This window comes from Oncorhynchus clarkii, chromosome 1 (genome assembly GCF_045791955.1).
Source record: "Oncorhynchus clarkii lewisi isolate Uvic-CL-2024 chromosome 1, UVic_Ocla_1.0, whole genome shotgun sequence".
In the NCBI taxonomy this organism is placed as follows: Eukaryota; Metazoa; Chordata; class Actinopteri; order Salmoniformes; family Salmonidae; genus Oncorhynchus; species Oncorhynchus clarkii.
The window spans coordinates 46577764-46597876 of NC_092147.1; the positions used below are offsets into that span (position 1 = coordinate 46577764).

The 20113-nt window shown below is 43.6% G+C and overlaps 1 protein-coding gene across 1 annotated transcript; it reads left to right on the top strand.

The window, feature by feature from the left end:
* The first annotated feature begins 1074 nt into the window (after nucleotides 1-1074).
* Nucleotides 1075-18271, top strand: LOC139416403 (uncharacterized). Its single transcript, XM_071164989.1, has 8 exons — nucleotides 1075-1209; nucleotides 13255-13299; nucleotides 13435-13488; nucleotides 13885-14151; nucleotides 14506-14538; nucleotides 14667-14696; nucleotides 14929-15066; nucleotides 17724-18271. The coding sequence occupies exons 2-8, from the start codon at nucleotides 13278-13280 to the stop codon at nucleotides 17822-17824; spliced, it is 645 nt and encodes a 214-aa protein (XP_071021090.1). The 5' UTR covers nucleotides 1075-1209; nucleotides 13255-13277; the 3' UTR covers nucleotides 17825-18271.
* Nucleotides 18272-20113: the final 1842 nt, after the last annotated feature.

Consider the following 20113-nt stretch of genomic DNA (forward strand, 5'->3'; position numbering starts at 1 on the left):
TCCGCCTCTCCTTCACCACAGGAAAACCCTTACACTTAATATGTTCAAAAAAAACATATCCAGCCCTCCTCACAGGGAAACCCCCTACAGAGAGAATGTGTTAGAGAGAGAGAGAGTGGTGCAATAGAACATTTCCCAGTTATGCTCATAGATTGTGTTAAGGCTTTGGCAAGGGACACAAAACATTTCTCAGAAACAGTCTTCAGTTCTGTCTTGTTTAATTTGTTGCTGTTTCTCCCTTTTTCATTTTTAATGTACTTCACAAATGGAAGCAGAGAATGTGTGGTAATTCTACTCTGTAAGTATGTGACAATTGTCTGTGGTCGTGTCTTGTTATCACCCCAACCCAGAAAATATACAGCTAATTTTGCTATGTGACAAACATTTGCAGTTTTATAGCTTCTCATGCTATTCTACAAAATATATTGGCGTGTTTGGGGCCCCCCCAGAGCCAGCTCTTTATTTTGACCACACTTTATTTTGACTTAATGCTGTTTTGAGTACCTTGTACACACATTGAAATCAAAGAGTAAAATATGTTCGCTGCATGGTCCTTGTGTACATGCTGTGACCAGCAGTTGGAGGTGATCTTGAAGCGAGTCCCGCTCCGCTCAGCACACTACAGCTTGACTCGAGTCATTCCACATTGGTAGGCTAATTAAACTTTGTTGAAAATTAAGAAAATAGCCCACATAATAACAATATTCTACCACAAATTTACAAAAATATAGGACTAATAAAAGTGACATTAAAATATGCTATACTAATTACTTGATAACACATTCGTTATAGCCTTCTGAAACAAAATAGCCTACTAAATACTCCAAGTCTATGTTGGGCAACCAGAATAATATTATGTGTGTTGCACATTACAGCACCAACCCTTTTCCCTCCTTATCGATAATAAACTAAGTCTGGAGGATGTGTCCTTCAGTTTAAACTCCAAGTACTCGTTCTCATTCCGTTATTTTTTTCACAGGTCTTTTATGACGGCTGGTTGTTGAGGGCGGAATCATAGTTTATCAAGCCAGCCTATCAAGAGACTCTTCTGCTCTTCCTTACTTCCGCACTTTCATTCATTTCTGAACTTCTCGGAGTGGAAAGGAGTATACGCGTAGAGCGAGTAAGTTGAATGCAAGTTGCCGTAGGCAGTGTTTCAGAGACCCAAAGGCATTCCAGACGAGTTCAACCAACACACATCGAATTTACGTGAGTTTACTATTTCATTTGATTAATTGAATGTCCTACATTCTCATAGAAATGTATCTAGTTCTGTTAATTGTGTCCCTTCAACATTGAAAAGTATTTTGCCTTTCGCATGTTGAATTGTCATGTTGAATTCGTTCTTATGGCGCAGTTTATGTATTTTCTGATGATACAGATAATGTATAGGGCAGGCCGAGGCCGTCTCCAAAGTTCCATAGCATTCGGGGCTCAGCCCTGAAGACTAGGGTCTGAGGGGTTTGTCGTTCTGAGGGAAAAAAAATGGCTTTCTAAAATTATTTTACACGACTGGAGAGATTACAATATGTTTTTATATCACACAAATGATCAAAATGACAAGCGAACATTTGCATACCGAGATCAAGACAATGAACGACCAATGACTTAAAGGCAACCAATAGCATATATTCCAATGAAAAGTGGATACACCAAATTTATGCCTACAATATGAGGAAATTATCTACAATTTTCCAGTTGCACTCACCTATTCAAACAAATTGTTCCCCCAGTTGTATTTTGAAAAACCTTCTAGCTACTGCCTGCTATTCATTGACAGCCACTAGTAAACAGTCAGCTGTTTTACATTTGCCTGCCGATTGACGAACTGCTGGATTCCCGACTAGACTAGGCAAATGCGCTCATAATATGGCAACACAATCTACAGCATTTTTTAAAATCGGCTATTGGTCCTCTGTGGCTAAATTATACTGGTGTAGCATTTTCAATGATTTCATTGATTTATAGACGTGAGTCATTATATGGCATATGTATTTCAATCTATCTGCAGCACTTCCAGCACGCCTTCCTGCAGCGCTTCCATGCATGGTGCTCTCCCCATTGCCAAATAAATTAATCAACACTTATTATTTTTAATTGAATCGATTGTGGTCAGTAACCGCATGTGGGGTTATAGTGTAGGTAGGCCTACTGTTACAATAATATTTAAAATGATCTATCACCAAGTAGACTAGCCTACAATTTCGAGAATAAATTGAGTAAATTAAGTCAATAGTGTTTTCAGCTATATTGTTATTGAAGGACCTTTTTAAAACAGTACATGAATATGTCAAATGACTTGAATAGCCAATGGGAAAAGTGTACACATGTGTATTCGCATTAGTAGGCTAAGTGACTGAAATGCATCAGGAAAGTTCATGATAACATTAGGGAAGCTCATCAGGTAGGCTATAGGCCTAATCTATGTGTGTAGAGAAAATCTGCATTGCTTTCAATTGCTAGACTAATGATCATGAGCACTCACCTCAATTTAGCTAACGTTTCTCCAAACGGAGATTCAGTGAAAAAAAAGATCTGACATTGATTGATTTATCATGCTTGGCTCAAAGCAGCGAAATAATACTGTCCCAATCAAAACGATGCTGGAATTATCAGTTGACCACCCATGGCAATGACTTCATATGTATTATAACCAGTGGTATAGTGCCATTTTGTTAATGTAGCCTACGGGAGCACCATTTTATTATCATTATTTAGCCATCATTTCTGAATGAAAGTTGGTACCGACATGAAGCCTATTGTATAAAATAAGTTTAGAATATATATTTTTTTTTTATCGTAAAACACCAAATTAGGCCTACCACCTTATTAGAAAGTAGGCCATCATCATACATGAAAACATTTTCTTCATAATGCATTTGATACAAGGCTAAGTTGAACTTTGAGGGTTGCCAGATAGGACCAAAAAATGTATACATACAGTATATTTTTTTGTGTTATCAAGGAAAGTATTCAATTGGGGAATGAAGATAGTTGTATGATTGGAAATTATCATGCACACACAAACACTAACACACATACAGTGGGGAGAACAAGTATTTGATACACTGCCGATTTTGCAGGGTTTCCTACTTACAAAGCATGTAGAGGTCTGTAATTTTTATCATAGGTACACTTCAACTGTGAGAGACGGAATCTAAAACAAAAATCCAGAAAATTATATTGTATTATTTTTAAGTAATTAATTTGCATTTTATTGCATGACATAAGTATTTGATACATCAGAAAAGCAGAACTTAATATTTGGTACAGAAACCTTTGTTTGCAATTACAGAGATCATACGTTTCCTGTAGTTCTTGACCAGGTTTGCACACACTGCAGCAGGGATTTTGGCCCACTCCTCCATACAGACCTTCTCCAGATCCTTCAGGTTTTGGGGCTGTCGCTGGGAAATACGGACTTTCAGCTCCCTCCAAAGATTTTCTATTGGGTTCAGGTCTGGAGACTGGGTAGGCCACTACTTACGGACCACTCCTTAGTTGCCCTGGCTGTGTGTTTCGGGTCGTTGTCATGCTGGAAGACCCAGCCACGACCCATCTTCAATGCTCTTACTGAGGGAAGGAGGTTGTTGGCTAAGATCTCGCGATACATGGCCCCATCCATCCTCCCCTCAATACGGTGCAGTCGTCCTGTCCCCTTTGCAGAAAAGCATCCCCAAGGAATTATGTTTCCACCTCCATGCCTCACGGTTGGGATGCTGTTCTTGGGGTTGTACTCATCCTTCTTCTTCCTCCAAACACGGCGAGTGGAGTTTAGACCAAAAAGCTCTATTTGCTTCTCATCAGACCACATGACCTTCTCCCATTCCTCCTCTGGATCATCCAGATGGTCATTGGCAGACTTCAGACGGGCCTGGACATGCGCTGGCTTGAGCAGGGGGACCTTGCGTGCGCTGCAGGATTTTAATCCATGACGGCGTAGTGTGTTACTAATGGTTTTCTTTGAGACTGTGGTCCCAGCTCTCTTCAGGTCATTGACCAGGTCCTGCCGTGTAGTTCTGGGCTGATCCCTCACCTTCCTCATGGTCATTGATGCCCCACGAGGTGAGATCTTGCATGGAGCCCCAGACCGAGGGTGATTGATTGTCCTCTTGAACTTCTTCCATTTTCAAATAAGTGCGCCAAGTTGTTGCCTTCTCACCAAGCTGCTTGCCTATTGTCCTGTAGCCCATTCCAGCCTTGTGCAGGTCTACAATTTAACCCTGATGTCCTTTCACAGTTCTCTGGTCTTGGCCATTGTGGAGAGGTTGGAGTCTGTTTGATTGAGTATGTGGACAGGTGTCTTTTATACAGGTAATGAGTTCAAACAGGTGCAGTTAATACAGGTAATGAGTGGAGAACAGGAGGGCTTCTTGAAGAAAAACTAACAGGTCTGTGAGAGCTGGAATTCTTACTGGTTAGTAGGTGATCAAATACTTATGTCATGCAATAAAATGCTAATTAATTACTTAAAAATCATACAATGTGATTTTCTGGATTTTTGTTTTAGATTCCGTCTATCACAGTTGAAGTGTACCTATGATAAAAATTACAGACCTCTACATGTTTTGTAAGTAGGAAACACTGCCGATTTTTTGCAGGTTATCAAATACTTGTTCTCCCCACTGTATACACACACTCACTTTGTTTGTGCTGTTATCGCCAACTCTTTTGTATTATTTATAATAAAATATTCTAGTTGTCATGTATTTCTTTAACTGGTTAAATGTTTGTAGTTCTCTGCTTGATTAGCTTTGGTATATTTGACATTTTTATATATAATCTGTATTTCCACTGAAGAAAGTAATAATTCCCTACTGTAAATAAATGGACACTACCTGTTATAAAACGAAAATTGCTCTCTGTAAATAGATGGTGAGAAATGCTTTAAAAGGGTTTAGTTACAACCTAAGCCTAAGATGTTAGGCATAGCACCAGTATCCCAAAGTATTAAGCAAAAACAAGCATAGACAACAGCATTGGCATTAATACAAATAAAACCTGTAAGGCTGCTATTATATTTATTTCATTGACAACCTGTTTGATTAACAATATTGGGTTGTTAACATGTGGAATACAAAAAAGACAGTGTACAACACCATTGCCCAAAATGCATTGCTCCAATACATTTCAAAAGATTGTTCCGAAGTTTGCCCACAAAAAAAGGTATTTTCCTATGAATGAAGTAGCACAATTTTTTTTATTTTCACACAAATTAAGCCACACAAAACTGCACGAAATCTGCTGAAATGATTTGTATGCATATTTGCATGAATTGAGTGTGATATTGTGTTATACCAAAGCATAGACTATAGGTCAGGAATGCCATACATGCTTGTCTAAAGGTTCATATTACAATACGGAAGAGAAGAATAGATCTGCAATGTCCAACTGAGGTGGATTTTTGAGTTTTTTTTTATTGCCTCAATAAGACTTACCAGGATAAATTAAGGTGGAAATAGGCCTATTAACATTGTATAAAACTGAGCTTTAGGGTAGGTGAGGTACAGCCGAGGGAACATGAAACCATGGGGCTAAAATGGATATCCCTGAGGTTGGTTGATATCCACACACAGACTCAGAACCCTTTTAAAACAGACCCCTGGGAATGATCAGTCCAGTGGGGACGAGACTATAGCCTACTAGAATATAATATATGTACCTTCATGACTGGGGGAATCAAATAAAAAAAATCTAATCAAATTTATTTGTCACATACACATGGTTAGCAGATGTTAATGTGAGTGTAGCGAAATGCTTGTGCTTCTAGTTCCGACAATGCAGTAATAACCAACGAGTAATCTAACTAACAATTCCAAAACTACTACCTTATACACACAAGTGTAAAGGGATAAAGAATATGTACATAGAGATATATGAATGAGTGATGGTACAGAACGGCATAGGCAAGATGCAGTAGATGGTATCGAGTACAGTATATATGTATATGAGATGAGTAATGTAGGGTATGTAAACAAAGTGGCATAGTTAAAGTGGCTAGTGATACATGTATTACATTAAGATGCAGTAGATGATATAGAGTATAGTATATACATATACATATGCGATGAATCATGTATGGTATGTAAACATTCTATTAAGTAGCATTGTTTAAAGTGGCTAGTGATATATTTTCCATCAATTTCCATCAATTCCCATTATTAAAGTGGCTGGAGTTGAGTCAGTGTGTTGGCAGCAGCCACTCAATGTTAGTGGTGGCTGTTTAACAGTCTGATGGCCTTGAGATAGAAGCTGTTTTTCAGTCTCTCGGTCCCAGCTTTGATGCACCTGTACTGACCTCGCCTTCTGGATGATAGTGGGGTGAACAGGCAGTGGCTCGGGTGGTTGTTGTCCTTGATGATCTTTATGGCATTCCTGTGACATTGGGTGGTGTACGTGTCCTGGAGGGCAGGTAGTTTGTCCCCGGTGATGCGTTGTGCAGACCTCACTACCCTCTGGAGAACCTTACGGTTGTGGGCGGAGCAGTTGCCGTACCAGGCGGTGATACAGCCCGACAGGATGCTCTCGATTGTGCATCTGTAGAAGTTTGTGAGTGCTTTTGAAGACAAGCCAAATTTCTTCAGCCTCCTGAGGTTGAAGAGGCGCTGCTGCGCCTTCTTCACGATGCTGTCTGTGTGGGTGGACCAATTCAGTTTGTCTGTAATGTGTACGCCGAGGAACTTAACTTACTACCCTCTCCACTACTGTCCCATCGATGTGGATAGGGGGGGGGGGTGCTCCCTCTGCTCTTTTCTGAAGTCCACAATCATCTCCTTAGTTTTGTTGACGTTGAGTGTGAGGTTATTTTCCTGACACCACACTCCGAGGGCCCTCACCTCCTCCCTGTAGGCCGTCTCGTCGTTGTTGGTAATCAAGCCTACCACTGTAGTGTCGTCCTCAAACTTGATGATTGAGTTGGAGGCGTGCGTGACCACGCAGTCGTGGGTGAACAGGGAGTACAGGAGAGGGCTCAGAACGCACCCTTGTGGGGCCCCAGTGTTGAGGATCAGCGGGCTGGAGATGTTGTTACCTACCCTCACCACCTGGGGGCGGCCCGTCAGGAAGTCCAGTTGCACAGGGCGGGGTCGAGACCCAGGGTCTCGAGCTTGATGACGAGTTTGGAGGGTACTATGGTGTTAAATGCTGAGCTGTAGTCGATGAACAGCATTCTCACATAGGTATTCCTCTTGTCCAGATGGGTTAGGGCAGTGTGCAGTGTGGTTGAGATTGCATCGTCTGTGGACCTATTTGGGCGGTAAGCAAATTGGAGTGGGTCTAGGGTGTCAGGTAGGGTGGAGGTGATATGGTCCTTGACTAGTCTCTCAAAGCACTTCATGATGACGGAAGTGAGTGCTACGGGGCGGTAGTCGTTTAGCTCAGTTACCTTAGCTTTCTTGGGAACAGGAACAATGGTGGCCCTCTTGAAGCATGTGGGAACAGCAGACTGGTATAAGGATTGATTGAATATGTCCGTAAACACACCAGCCAGCTGGTCTGCGCATGCTCTGAGGACGCGGCTGGGGATGCCGTCTGGGCCTGCAGCCTTGCGAGGGTTAACACGTTTAAATGTTTTACTCCCGTCGGCTGCAGTGAAGGAGAGTCCGCATGTTTTGGTTGCGGGCTGTGTCAGTGGCACAGTATTGTCCTCAAAGCGGGCAAAAAAGTTATTTAGTCTGCCTGGGAGCAAGACATCCTGGTCCGTGACGGGGCTGGTTTTCTTTTTGTAATCCGTGATTGACTGTAGACCCTGCCACATACCTCTTGTGTCTGAGCCATTGAATTGCAAATCTACTTTGTCTCTATACTGACGCTTAGCTTGTTTGATTGCCTTGCGGAGGGAATAGCTACACTGTTTGTATTCGGTCATGTTTCCGGTCACCTTGCCCTGATTAAAAGCAGTGGTTTGTGCTTTCAGTTTCACACGAATGCTGCCATCAATCTACGGTTTCTGGTTTGGGAATGTTTTAATCGTTGCTATGGGAACGACATCTTCAATGCACGTTCTAATGAACTCGCTCACCGAATCAGCGTATTCGTCAATGTTGTTGTTTGACGCAATACGGAACATATCCCAGTCCACATGATGGAAGCAGTCTTGGAGCTCGGAATCAGATTGGTCGGACCAGCGTTGAACAGACCTCAGCACTGGAGCTTCTTGTTTTAGCTTCTGTCTGTAGGCAGGGAGCAACAAAATGGAGTCGTGGTCAGCTTTTCCGAAAGGAGGCGGGGGAGGGCCTTATATACGTCGCGGAAGTTAGAATAACAATGATCCAGGGTTTTACCAGCCCTGGTTGCGCAATTGATATGCTGATACAATTTAGGGAGTCTTGTTTTCAGATTAGCCTTGTTAAAATCCCCAGCTATAATGAATGCAGCCTCAAGATATGTGGTTTCCAGTTTGCAAAGAGTCAAATAAAGTTCGTTCAGAGCCATCGATGTGTCTGCTTGGGGGGGAATATATACGGCTGTGATTATAATCGAAGAGAATTCCCTTGGTAGATAATGCGGTCGACATTTGATTGTGAGGAATTCTAAATCAGGTGAACAGAAGGACTTGAGTTCCTGTATGTTGTTGTGACCTCACCACGTCTCGTTAACCATAAGGCATACGCCCCCGCCCCTCTTCTTACTGTAGTATGATCTAAAATAAAGACGCACGACAACGAGGTTCTAGCTCCAGCCTGTTTATTAACCTAACCCTTGCATGTCCTACATAGGTACGGATACCCCCAAGGGACATCCTACTACATCTTCCCCTCTCCCATGAACAAGAACTCAACATGCATAACCACTGAAGCATAACTGAAATGCAAATTGGAAACCAGTATTATTCTCTAACATGCTACTTCCCATCCTGAAACAGTATGAAAGCATTAAATCACACAGTATGAACATTAACTTAGGTAGTCTCTTTTTGCTGGGTATGTTCCCCAGCAGTATGTTTTCTCTTCACGTAACATAGTCTTTCAGCCACTCTGGTGGCTTCACACCCCTTTTTGGGCGCGCTTGTGGCTCTGTGAGCATTCTCTCTCCTTCACCCTCTTTTTGTGCATTTTCTGTGGCCTCGGTCTGTGTGGCTGGTAGATCTGGAAGAGCTCTGAGGTGTGTTTTGTACCTTCGTACCTCTTCTGAGCCTGTGTCCACCACATAGGAGCGTGGGGCATCCACTTTCCTCAGCACTATTGCTGGTGTCTTTGAGTTTGTAATCCACACGCGTTGACCTTCGGTCAGCTCTGGCCTCTCCTTAGCATGGTGTCTCAGATTAAAGTCTCCAGTTTGCGTTTGTTTCAGACGTTTGTCCCTCTCAGCGAAGGCCTTTCTGTTAGGCCATCGGGGTTTAAGCTGAGCCGGCGAGACAGGCAATGGGGAACACAGCCTCCTGCCCATCAGGAGCTCGGCAGTCGACGGCCCATGATGCAGTGGTGTAACTCTGTAAGCTAACAGAGCCCTGTATGGACCCTTGTTCTTTTTCAGCAGTCCCTTGACTGTTTTCACAGCTCTCTCTGCCTCACCATTACTCTGTGCATGGTAGGGGCTACTGGTCACATGTATGAAGTCATATTCTGCGGCAAAAGCAGAAAAGGAGCTCGCAGAGAACTGGGGAGCGTTATCTGTAACCAGGACCTCAGCGACCCCTTGCCTGGAAAAAATTTACTTTAATCCATTGATAACACCAGCTGATGTGGTTATGGGTGTCTTTGCTATTTCAATGTATCTTGAGTAGTAATCTACCACTAGCAGATAAGTGTCATTTCTCCAATAGAACATATCCGCCCGTACCTTTTGCCATGGCCATTTTGGCAGCTCCGTTGCCATCATTGGCTTCGGATGACATTTTGTACAGACCTCACACTGGGCCACTAGCTTGGCAATCTGAGTACTCAGACAACGCCACCACACTGACTGTTGAGCCCTCAGTCTGCATTTGGTTATCCCCATGTGTCCATCATGCACTCTGTCTAGCATTTCTGGTTGTAGAGTCTCTGGGATAACTATCCGTTGTCCTTTCATGAGAAGGTCTCCATTACAGTGGAAGTCACTTTGGTGCACCCAATAGGGCTTCAGCAGCTGAGGCAGTTCCTCCTGCCTGGGCCATCCCTTTTTGCACTGCTGCACTATCTGTTGGTAGATGTGGTCTCGTTGTTGCTCCTCTGCAATCTGCTGCAGTTTGGTCTGAGATGCAGGTAGACTGTCCCTTATTGCATTAATGGACACCTGTACCTCACCCTCTAGACATTGCTCCTCCTCTGATAATGGACGTTTAATTGGAGCCCTGGAGAGTGCATCTGCTGTGATCAGTGCCTTCCCTGGCACATACACCATCTTGTAGGTGAACCTCAGTAATCTGAGGCGGAAGCGCAGAACTCTGGGAGGCAAGTCGTCCAGTGCTTTTGTCCCTAACAGAGCCAACAGTGGTTTGTGGGCCAAGCACTCTCTGTGAGGCCAGATCTCCTTTGATTTTGTCAAACTCTACCTGTTGCATGTGACCCCATGACCAGTCATTCTCTTTGGCTAGTAAGTCTCTCAGAGGTTTGGTTGTATCTGAGAACTGTGGGAGGAACTTACCCACATATGTGGCCATGCCTAAGAAGGTCCTGACTTCAGCCACATTCTGGGGTCTGGGCATATCTGTGATGGCGCTGATCTTCTCTGGGTCCGGCTCTATTCCAGCTGCACTGATTTTGTGTCCCAAGAACAAGACCTCTGATTGTGCAAAAGTGCATTTTTCATTGAGTGTCAGGTCAGTCTCCTGGAGTCGGGTCAGAACTGCTGTGAGCCTTACATCATGTTCTGCTCTGTCCCTTTCGCACACGAGCACATCGTCCGCGTGGACTATGACGCCACTCAGCCCATCCAACAGCTGGGACATGCGTCTTTGGAAATGCTCAAGACCGGAAGCGATTCCAAATGGCAAAACATTAAAACAGTAACGGCCAAACGGTGTTATAAACGTTGTGAGCGCCCTACTCTCTGATGACAGCGGTATCTTCCAGAAACCTGAGCGGGCATCCAGCTTTGTGAAGACTTGTGAGCCATCCAACTGAGCCAGTGACTGCTCCACTGATGGTAAGATGTGTCTCTCTCTGCAGAGTGCCTCATTCAATTTAGTCATGTCCACACAGATCCTTATTTCCCCATTGGCTTTTGGGACCACCACCATCCCTGCACACCAGTCTGTGGGACTCTCTATTTTAGACACCGCCCCAATTTCTTCCATCCTCCCCAACTCTTCCTTTACTCTGGCCAATAAAGGGATAGGCACCTGGCGGGGGGTGGTAAGGGCATAGGGGACAGCATCCTCTTTCAGGCGGATTTTGTAGTCACCTTCTATCCTTCCTAGACCAGAAAACACTTTTGGGAATTTATTTTTGAAAACCTCACCTGGGTCCTCCAGTTCGCTCACTCTCTCAATGAGTTGCAATGCTTCAATTGCTGGCAGCCCCAGCAACGGTCTGGCTAGAGAGTCAATGACGAAGACAGGCTGGATGGCACTTTCGTCTTTACTCTCCAGTTTAATCACCAAGTGCCCTACCACTGGTAAAATGTTATTACTGGGCCCATACATTTTTTTTGTTTGTAGAGAGCAAAGGGCCATCTCTGCTATAGCTATACAGCCTAGTTGGGATAGCTGTCACTGCTGCCCCAGTGTCTAGTTTAAATGACACAACCTCCCCATTGAGTTTAGTGTCTGAATGCCAGCCAGTATTGTTTCCATTTACTTCTCCCAGAAAGATGCTGTCCTGCTGTACCTCCTCTGAGACCTCATGCATTTGCTTTAATCGACAGACAGCTGAAAAGTGTCCTCTCCTGTGACATTTCCTGCATTCCGCATCCTTTGCTGGGCAATCTTTCCATCTGTGGAAAGGGGATTTCCCACATTTGCGACAAACATTTGAACTAGCTACTGGTGCTATCTGTGATTGTTTTCTCCACGTCTGTCTCTGTTCTGTGTTCCCCTCCGTTTTTTTTTGCGCTGTATGAAAATGCATGTATTTCCTCACTCTCTTCGTTCTGCAAGGAGCTGCTGTCGCGCAGTATCGTCTGCTGTCTTTTTACTGTCTCACTCTGCCTAACCTGGTTTACAGCTTTGGACAAGGTAAGCTGGGAATCCGATCTCAGATCAGCTCTTCCCTGAGCACGCCAAACTGACAATGTTCTGCTAGTTTGTGAACAGCTGTGATAAAACTGTCGTGGTTTCACCCTGCTCCTGTTTGCGCATATTAAACCTAGCTCTCTCAAAAATAATGTTGTGTCTCCCTACAAAATGCGTTTCAAAACAGTCTTTAACGGCACTGTAGTTAAGTTTCTCTTCCTCGGTCAACGTTGAAGCATTTAATATATCCTCGGCTTCATCACCCATAGAGTAGATCAGTGTATTAAACTTGAAATTACTCATTTTTCACATTTAAGCCTGATGCTACCCTGTACCTTTCAAAGCGCCTGATCCATTTTGGCCAGTTTTGAATGCCCATACAAACAAAATTCTCCGGGGAACTAATGCGAAATCCGTCAGCACTAGCCACTGGCCTGCGCCAGAGCCCGTTGAACTTGGAGTCGCAAACCCTGAAATCCCGCCAGCTTCTTCCTCTTGCAACATGTTGCTTAGTTAGCAGTAGCTTAGTCCTTGCTCGTTAGCTAGCAAAATAATGATATGCACGGTTTTATCTCCAACACTGTGCCCTCCCTGCTTTGAAACAGCCTGAATGTATGATTTACTTGGTACCTCCTTCACGTTTATGTGAATTTTAAAACCACTTCTGACACCATGTAGTATGATCTAAAATAAAGACGCGCGACAACGTGGTTCTAGCTCCAGCCTGTTTATTAACCTAACCCTTGCATGTCCTACATAGGTACGGATACCAACAAGGGACATCCTACTACACTTACCAGAAAGATGTTTGTTTCTGTCGGCGCGATGCGTGAAGATTCCGTTAGCGTCTCTCGAGTGAGCCATGTTTCCGTGAAGCAAAGAACGTTACAGTCTCTGATGTCCCTCTGGAATGCTACCCTTGATCGGATTTCATCAACCTTGTTGTCAAGAGACTGGACATTGGCGAGAAGTATGCTAGGGAGTGGTGCGCGATGTGCCCGTCTCCGGAGCCTGACCAGAATCATTGTTGTGTTGTCAAAATATTTGTAACCCCACACCCCTAGATCCACCTGCTCAGTACTCTTGAGGATATTAGATTGATGAACGGCAGCAATGGTTTACATAATGTTTAGACTAAATGTTTTTTTTTTAATTTGCAGATACTCCACAGAAACATTCAAACATGAATGGATCGATACTTCCAAGTAAGTCAACAATGCGTTTTGAGTTTTAGTCATATATAGATTACTGAAAGTGAGAAACCGTTAACAAGACCATGAATGGGTGTTTGTACTGTAGTGACATCCACATGCGTGAACCCTTGATTTTTATTTTTGCAGTCTGCCTGGCTCTATGTCTGGCTGGCTGGGCTGTATCTGGCGCTTCTATTGAAGGTGAGCTGTTCTCATGCCTGCCATGCATGTGTTCAGTATGGCGTAAACATTAAATTAATACTGTACCTTGTTTTATAAACTCTAAATAAGTCACTTCCCCCGGATTGTCACAGTTTCACAAAGTATTTTCACAAAGTATTGGTGCTGAAACACGGATCAGTCAGTGAAAGTTTCAAAGTGAAATATGAAAGTGGTGACAACTTGATCTCACCATTTAATTTGGGCATTTTAATTCCATAAAAAGAATTCCTATATTCGTATATTAAAGCACAGTGAGTATGTATAGTATAGTACTGTATAGTCGTGTTTTGACCCAAGTGTAGTAACTGATATTTCATATTGTCTGGGGGCTCTGTTTAACTAGCTCTCTTCTTCCTGTTGTATTCTCACTTGCAGCTCAGAAGACCTCCTCTGTCTGTTACCTCTGTAACGATACTCAATGCCAAAATATTGAGTCTGTTTATGACCATTTGACGACTAATTCGACCCTGTGGTCACGAGGTGAAGTGGCTAAGCTGCCTCCCTGTCCCACAACCTCCCCTCCACCATCTGGAAAATGCTTGTTGTGTGTTGAGAACCAGAAGGTCTATGCTGTGTGTGACTCAAAGATCAACAAGCCAGCCTTTGAGGGCCAAGGCAGCTCCATGCCTGTCATCGAAGCCAGTGAGTTTCTGTGAGGGCCCATGACAGTACAACCTGGGGAAGAGGATAGTCAATAAAGGGAACAAACAAAGCAGATTTCTGGAAAATCGTAATAGGTGTCAATTATTAATGCTAAGGGGCTGTTGGAAGTTGTAGTTTATTATAGAGCATGACGTCATGCTTTAGAGCAGTGTCTCAAACCAGTCACTGCTCTGAGCATTTCCCATCTTATCCAGCTCTCTGTTGTTGTAGGGAATCATTCCTGTAGTGTCCTTACTGATTGTCCCAGAATTGTTTCAACTAATCATTCCTGTACTGTCGTTACATATTGTCCCAGCATTGTTTCAACTAATCGTTCCTGTACTGTCGTTACAGATTGCACCGGCATTGTTTCAACTGATCAGACGGGTGAGTTCCATTCAATATTCAAACTGTATTTCAAACAAAACATCTTATGGTAATGTTACATTACAAGAGCAAATTCCATAACAGAGATCAGCAGTCTGGGTATTCTATATGTGTTTTGTCTTAAACAGACGGAGCTGGAGGTTCAGCTTGGAGTCCTGGTGAGTGCAGAAACCCACAGAACAGCAATGCTCAGCTCAAGATCGTGTGCACCAAGAATAAAAGAGACAAACTGAGTTCTTGCTCGTGTGTGATAGAGACTTCGTTGTTGTTCATCGAGGAAATTCCAAAAATCTGATCTGAAGATAGTAGTAGTGTTTAACAGTGTTAGAAGATGATCATTTGTTTTCTTTGTCCTTCAACTGCTCCCCCGTCCTCCTCTCCCACACACAGATCCAATTGCCCCCACAATGACCCCTGAGGGCACTGGCAGGTTATCCAAGGAAACAATAATCACTATTGTGTCAATCCTATTTGCCTTCTCCGTCATCTTCATACTCATTGTTGTTTTGCACAGAAGGACCAGATCAAGTGAGCGGGGGGCTGTGTGACTGAAATATACAGTGCCTTCGTAGAGTATTCAGGCCCCTTGACTTTTTCCGCATTTAGTTACGTTACAGTTTATATAGTTAGTTACGTTTATATATAAAATGGATTTTATATATATATATATATATATATATATATATATATATATATATATATATATAATTTTTAAAAATCAGCAATCTACACACAATACCCCATAATGAAGAAGCAAAAACAGGTTTTAAAATGTTTTGCAAGTTCAAAAACAGAAATACCTTATTTCCATAAGTATTCAGACCCTTTATGAAACTCGAAATGCAGCTCAGATCCATCCTGTTTCCATTGATCATCCTTGGAGATGTTTCTTCAACTTGATTGGAGTCCACTTGTCGTAAATTCAATTGTTTGGACATGATTTGGAAAGGCACACACCTGTCTATATACGGTCCCACAGTTGACAGTGCATGTCTGTACAAAAACCAAGCCATGAGGTCGAAGGAATTATCCTTAGAGCTCCGAGACATGATTGTGTCGAGGCACAGATATGGGAAAGGGTACCAAAATATTTATACAGCATTGAAGGTCTCCAAGAACACAGTGGCTTCCATCATTCTTAAATGGAAGAAGTTTGGAACCTCCAAGACTCTTCCTAGATCTGGCCCCCTGGCCAAACTGAGCAATCAGGGGAGAAGGCCCTTGGTCAGGGAGGTGTCCAAAAACCCCTGAGCTGACAAGGTACAAATCTGTCGTTCTGCCCCTGAACAGGCAGTTAACCCACTGTTCCTAGGCCGTCATTGAAAATAAGAATTTGTTCTTAACTGACTTGCCTAGTTAAATAAAGGTTTTAAAAATTATAATTGAAAAACCCGATGGCCACTCTGACAGAGCTCTAGAGTTCCTCTGTGGAAATGGGAGAAACTTCCAGAAGGTCAACCATCTCTGCAGCACTCCACTAAACAGGCTTTTATTTTAAACTGGCCAGACGGAAGCCACTCCTCAGTAAAAGGCACATGACAACCCGCTTAGAGTTTTCCAAAAGGCGCCTAAAGACTTTCAATGTCACGCCTGCTCCCGCTCTTCCCCCTGGCGCTCGAGGGCGCCATGCTCCCCAGCATTACGCACTCCTGCCACAATCATTATGCACACCTGCCTTCCCCCGTCACGCGCATCAGTGATTATTGGACTCACCTGGACTCAATCACCTCTGTCATTACCTCCCCTATATCTGTCTGTTCCCCCACTTTGTTCCACGCTTCAGCATTGATTGTCACTTTTTCTCCCCAATTTCGTGGTATCCAGTTGTTTAGTAGCTACTATCTTGTCTCATCGCTACAACTCCCGTACGGGCTCGGGAGAGACGAAGGTTGAAAGTCATGCGTCCTCCGATACACAACCCAACCAAGCCGCACTGCTTATCACAGCGCCATCCAACCCGGAAGCCAGCCGCACCAATGTGTCGGAGGAAACACCGTGCACCTGGCAACCTTGGTTAGCGCACACTGCGCCCGGCCCGCCACGGGAGTCGCTGGTGCGCGATGAGACAAGGATTTCCCTACCGGCCAAATCCTCCCTAACCCGGGCGACGCTAGGCCAATTGTGCGTCGCCCCACGGACCTCCCGGTCGCAGCCGGTTACGACAGAGCCTTGGCGCGAACCAAGAGTCTCTGGTGGCACAGCTGGCGCTGCAGTAGAGCACCCTTAACCACTGCACCACCCGGGAGGCCCAGCATTGATTATTATATGTCCTTGTATACCCGTGTGCTGATGCTGTTCCTGTCTTGTTCCATGTCTGTTCCGATTAAATGTTTGACTAACCGTACCTGCTTCTCTACTCCAGTGTCGGTTCTTACACTCAGACCATGAGAAACAAGATTCTCTGGTCTGATGAAACCAAGATTGAACTCTTTGGCCTGAATGCCAAGCATCATGTCTGGAGGAAACCTGTTACCATCCCTAAGGTGAAGCATGGTGGTGGCAGCATGCTGTGGGGATGTTTTTCAGCGGCAAGGACTGGGAGACTAGTTAGGATTGAGGCAAAATTTAACAGAGCTATCCTACAGAGATATCCTTGATGAAAACCTGCTCCAGAGTGCTCAGGACCTCAGACTGGGGCGAAGGTTCACCTAAGCACACAGCCAAGACAACGCATGAGTGGCTTTGGGACAAGTCTCTGAATGTTCTTGAGTGGCCCAACCAGAGCCCAGACTTATACCCAATCTAACAGCTCTGGAGAGACCTGAAAATAGCTGTGCAGCAACGCTCCCCATCCAACCTGAGAGAGCTTGAGAGGATCTGCAGAGAGAGACTCCTCAAATACAGGTGTGCCAAGCTTGTAGCGTCATACCCAAGAAGACTCTATGCTGTAATCGCTGCCAAACATGCTTCAACAAAGTACTGAGTAAAGGGTCTGAATACTTACATAAATGTAATATTAATTTTTTAAATAAATTAGCAAAAGTCTCTAAAAGCCTGTTTTTGCTTTGTCATTATGGGGTATTGTGTGTAGATTGATGAGAAAAATTCTGTAACATAACAAAATGTGGAAAAAGTCAAGGGGTCTGAATACTTTCCGAAGGCACTGTACAGTATATTATCATTGAAGTGCTCTCTTTTGGCAGATGTATTTGAATGTTTTTTTTTTGTTGTGCTCGTCTTCACAGGTGTTGTCTGGTGTCCACATCAGATGTCCACTTCAGAAGTCCACTCAGAGCAGCACCAGACCCAGTTAAAGTTATTAAAGAGAAAGGTTGATATTGTGTAAGACAAGGATAAGAGGAAGTGATGGACCTGAATGTTGTCTACTTCCTGGCTATGGTTTAACTTGAGGAAACAGTAAGCTCTGTTAAAAAGGTTGTTACATTTTGATAGCTTTTACTCTGCACTTTTGCAGCAGGGTACATGAGTGTCTTGGGATTCCTAGGGCCTGGAAGTAGTCAGGGAGAGATCTCAGTGCCAGACCTACACAGAGGGTCCTGCCATTTTAAACCACATACTTTTTGATTCGCCAAGTTTGCGTGTTTTGCACGTCTATATGGTTGATTGAAACATATGGAGTTAATAATTACGTTATGTTTTATTTATATTAATGTATTTTTATTATGTTTTTACTATTGATAGTGTTTACAAGGTACTGTAATTTCAAGTGCTTCTCATCGTATGTGCGCTTCCCTTGTCTAATGTCAGAATAAACAACACCAAAGAACTGGGATCACTGGCTGGGCATGTGTTTATTTACACAGCACAACACAAAAGAATATCTGTACAATCTGTTTATAAAACTGGTGAGGCCATGCCCAGACTTACAAAGTGGAACGGGACAGGAGAGGGAACAGGTTTCGAGTTCCACTCCTATTGACCAAAATCTATAATCTGGACACAAACTGATAGAAAGTTTTTAAACTTCTAATCCAGTATTCTGTTTCAGGTTGTTTCCACAGCGGTCTCTCAGCCAAGCATAGAGCAGCGGTACAGAGGAATTTACATATCAGCTCAATTACACCACCAAACCCAGTCACAGAAATGTCTTTGTTTCAAGTGACAGTAAATACCAAAAACAGAACAGGAGTCTTTTCCGGTTTACCTCCCTGACACCAGAATGACATGATGCCTTATTGTGTTCACAGCCTGGGAAAAATATATGGACTGCTTAGGTAAACAATCTACAACACAACTGATTCAACATATCAACCGAATGTTAATGGACTTCAATCTAGACCACGGTTAGTTTGAAGCAGTGTTTTACCAAGGAGCTGGACTGGAACAAAAGTATCCTGCCGTGCTATAGATACTACGTAAAAGCAATCTGAAACATTACCCTCAACACCATAAAGCATGGAATAAAATGAGCAGATACATTTTGATTAAGAAAAACAGCACCAGAGTCTCTACCCAGAAAAAAATTCAAATCAGCTTCCCCATGATGGCCTAAGGCAGGCTCCACTGTACATCTCACAGACTCACCACACCCACCCTCTGTCAGCTCTGACAACACAAATATCTCAAAAGCATAACCACCCGTCTGTGGCAGACTATCACAAAGGTGTGATGCTATCATGAATCGAAATATGCCTCATACTCAGTTTTCCTCTGATTACGTTACAGCTTCACCTCCAACTATTCAGTTAAACAATCTGTGCAGGAGAAGAATATTGTTGCTACCTCTCCTTCCAACCTTCCAACCCCCCCCCCCCCCCCCCCTCCCCTCTTCTCAGCAGTCACTCACGGCACATTCAGCCCCTGAATATGTATCCTACGAGGGGGGTTAATAAACCTCAAGGGAATGATTAAGCTCTGACAACACAAATATGTCAAAAGCAAAACCATCCTCTGTGTCACGTAAACATTCCTGACACTCCATTAACCAAACAAAATAAACCGTTTCCCTCTGGTTACGTTACAACTCCACCTAGGTAGCTAAACAATCTGTGCAGGAGAAGAATACCGTTGCTACCTCTCCTTCCAACCAAGGTGCAGAAAGAGAAGAGCAACCCCTCCCCACCCCTCTTCTCAGCAGTCACACCACACTCTCAGCCTCCCACTTCCACACACACCTCACACAATATGATATACCAGACTAGTTCAATTGAAGGTTCTGTATCACAATGCTGTCCCTGTCTGACACCAGTCTGAAACATGGCACCTCACAGTACCTACAGACTGCGCTAAATGCATATGAAATACTAAGGAAGAATAGACACACTTCACAACTATAATCTAAAACCTGGATAGCTACCCTCCTGTAGATTTTCACTCCAACCCCAGTTGTAATTAACCTGATTCAGTTCATCAAGCAGCTAATTATTAGAATCAGGTGTGCTAGATTAGGGTTAGAGTGAAAACCTACAGGAACGTAGCTCTCCTGAACAGGGTTGAAGAGCCCTGGTTGAAAACATTAGACTCAACTTTCATATTGCCAGAGACTTTGGAAACAGTGTGCAACTTATTTTGTTGATCTACCAGAGCAAATAAACAGGCTTAAAGCTGTAATATGTAGCCTATAAGGAGGGTTGGGGGGTGCAGAAATGTGGCAGTTATTCAGCAGGTTACCATG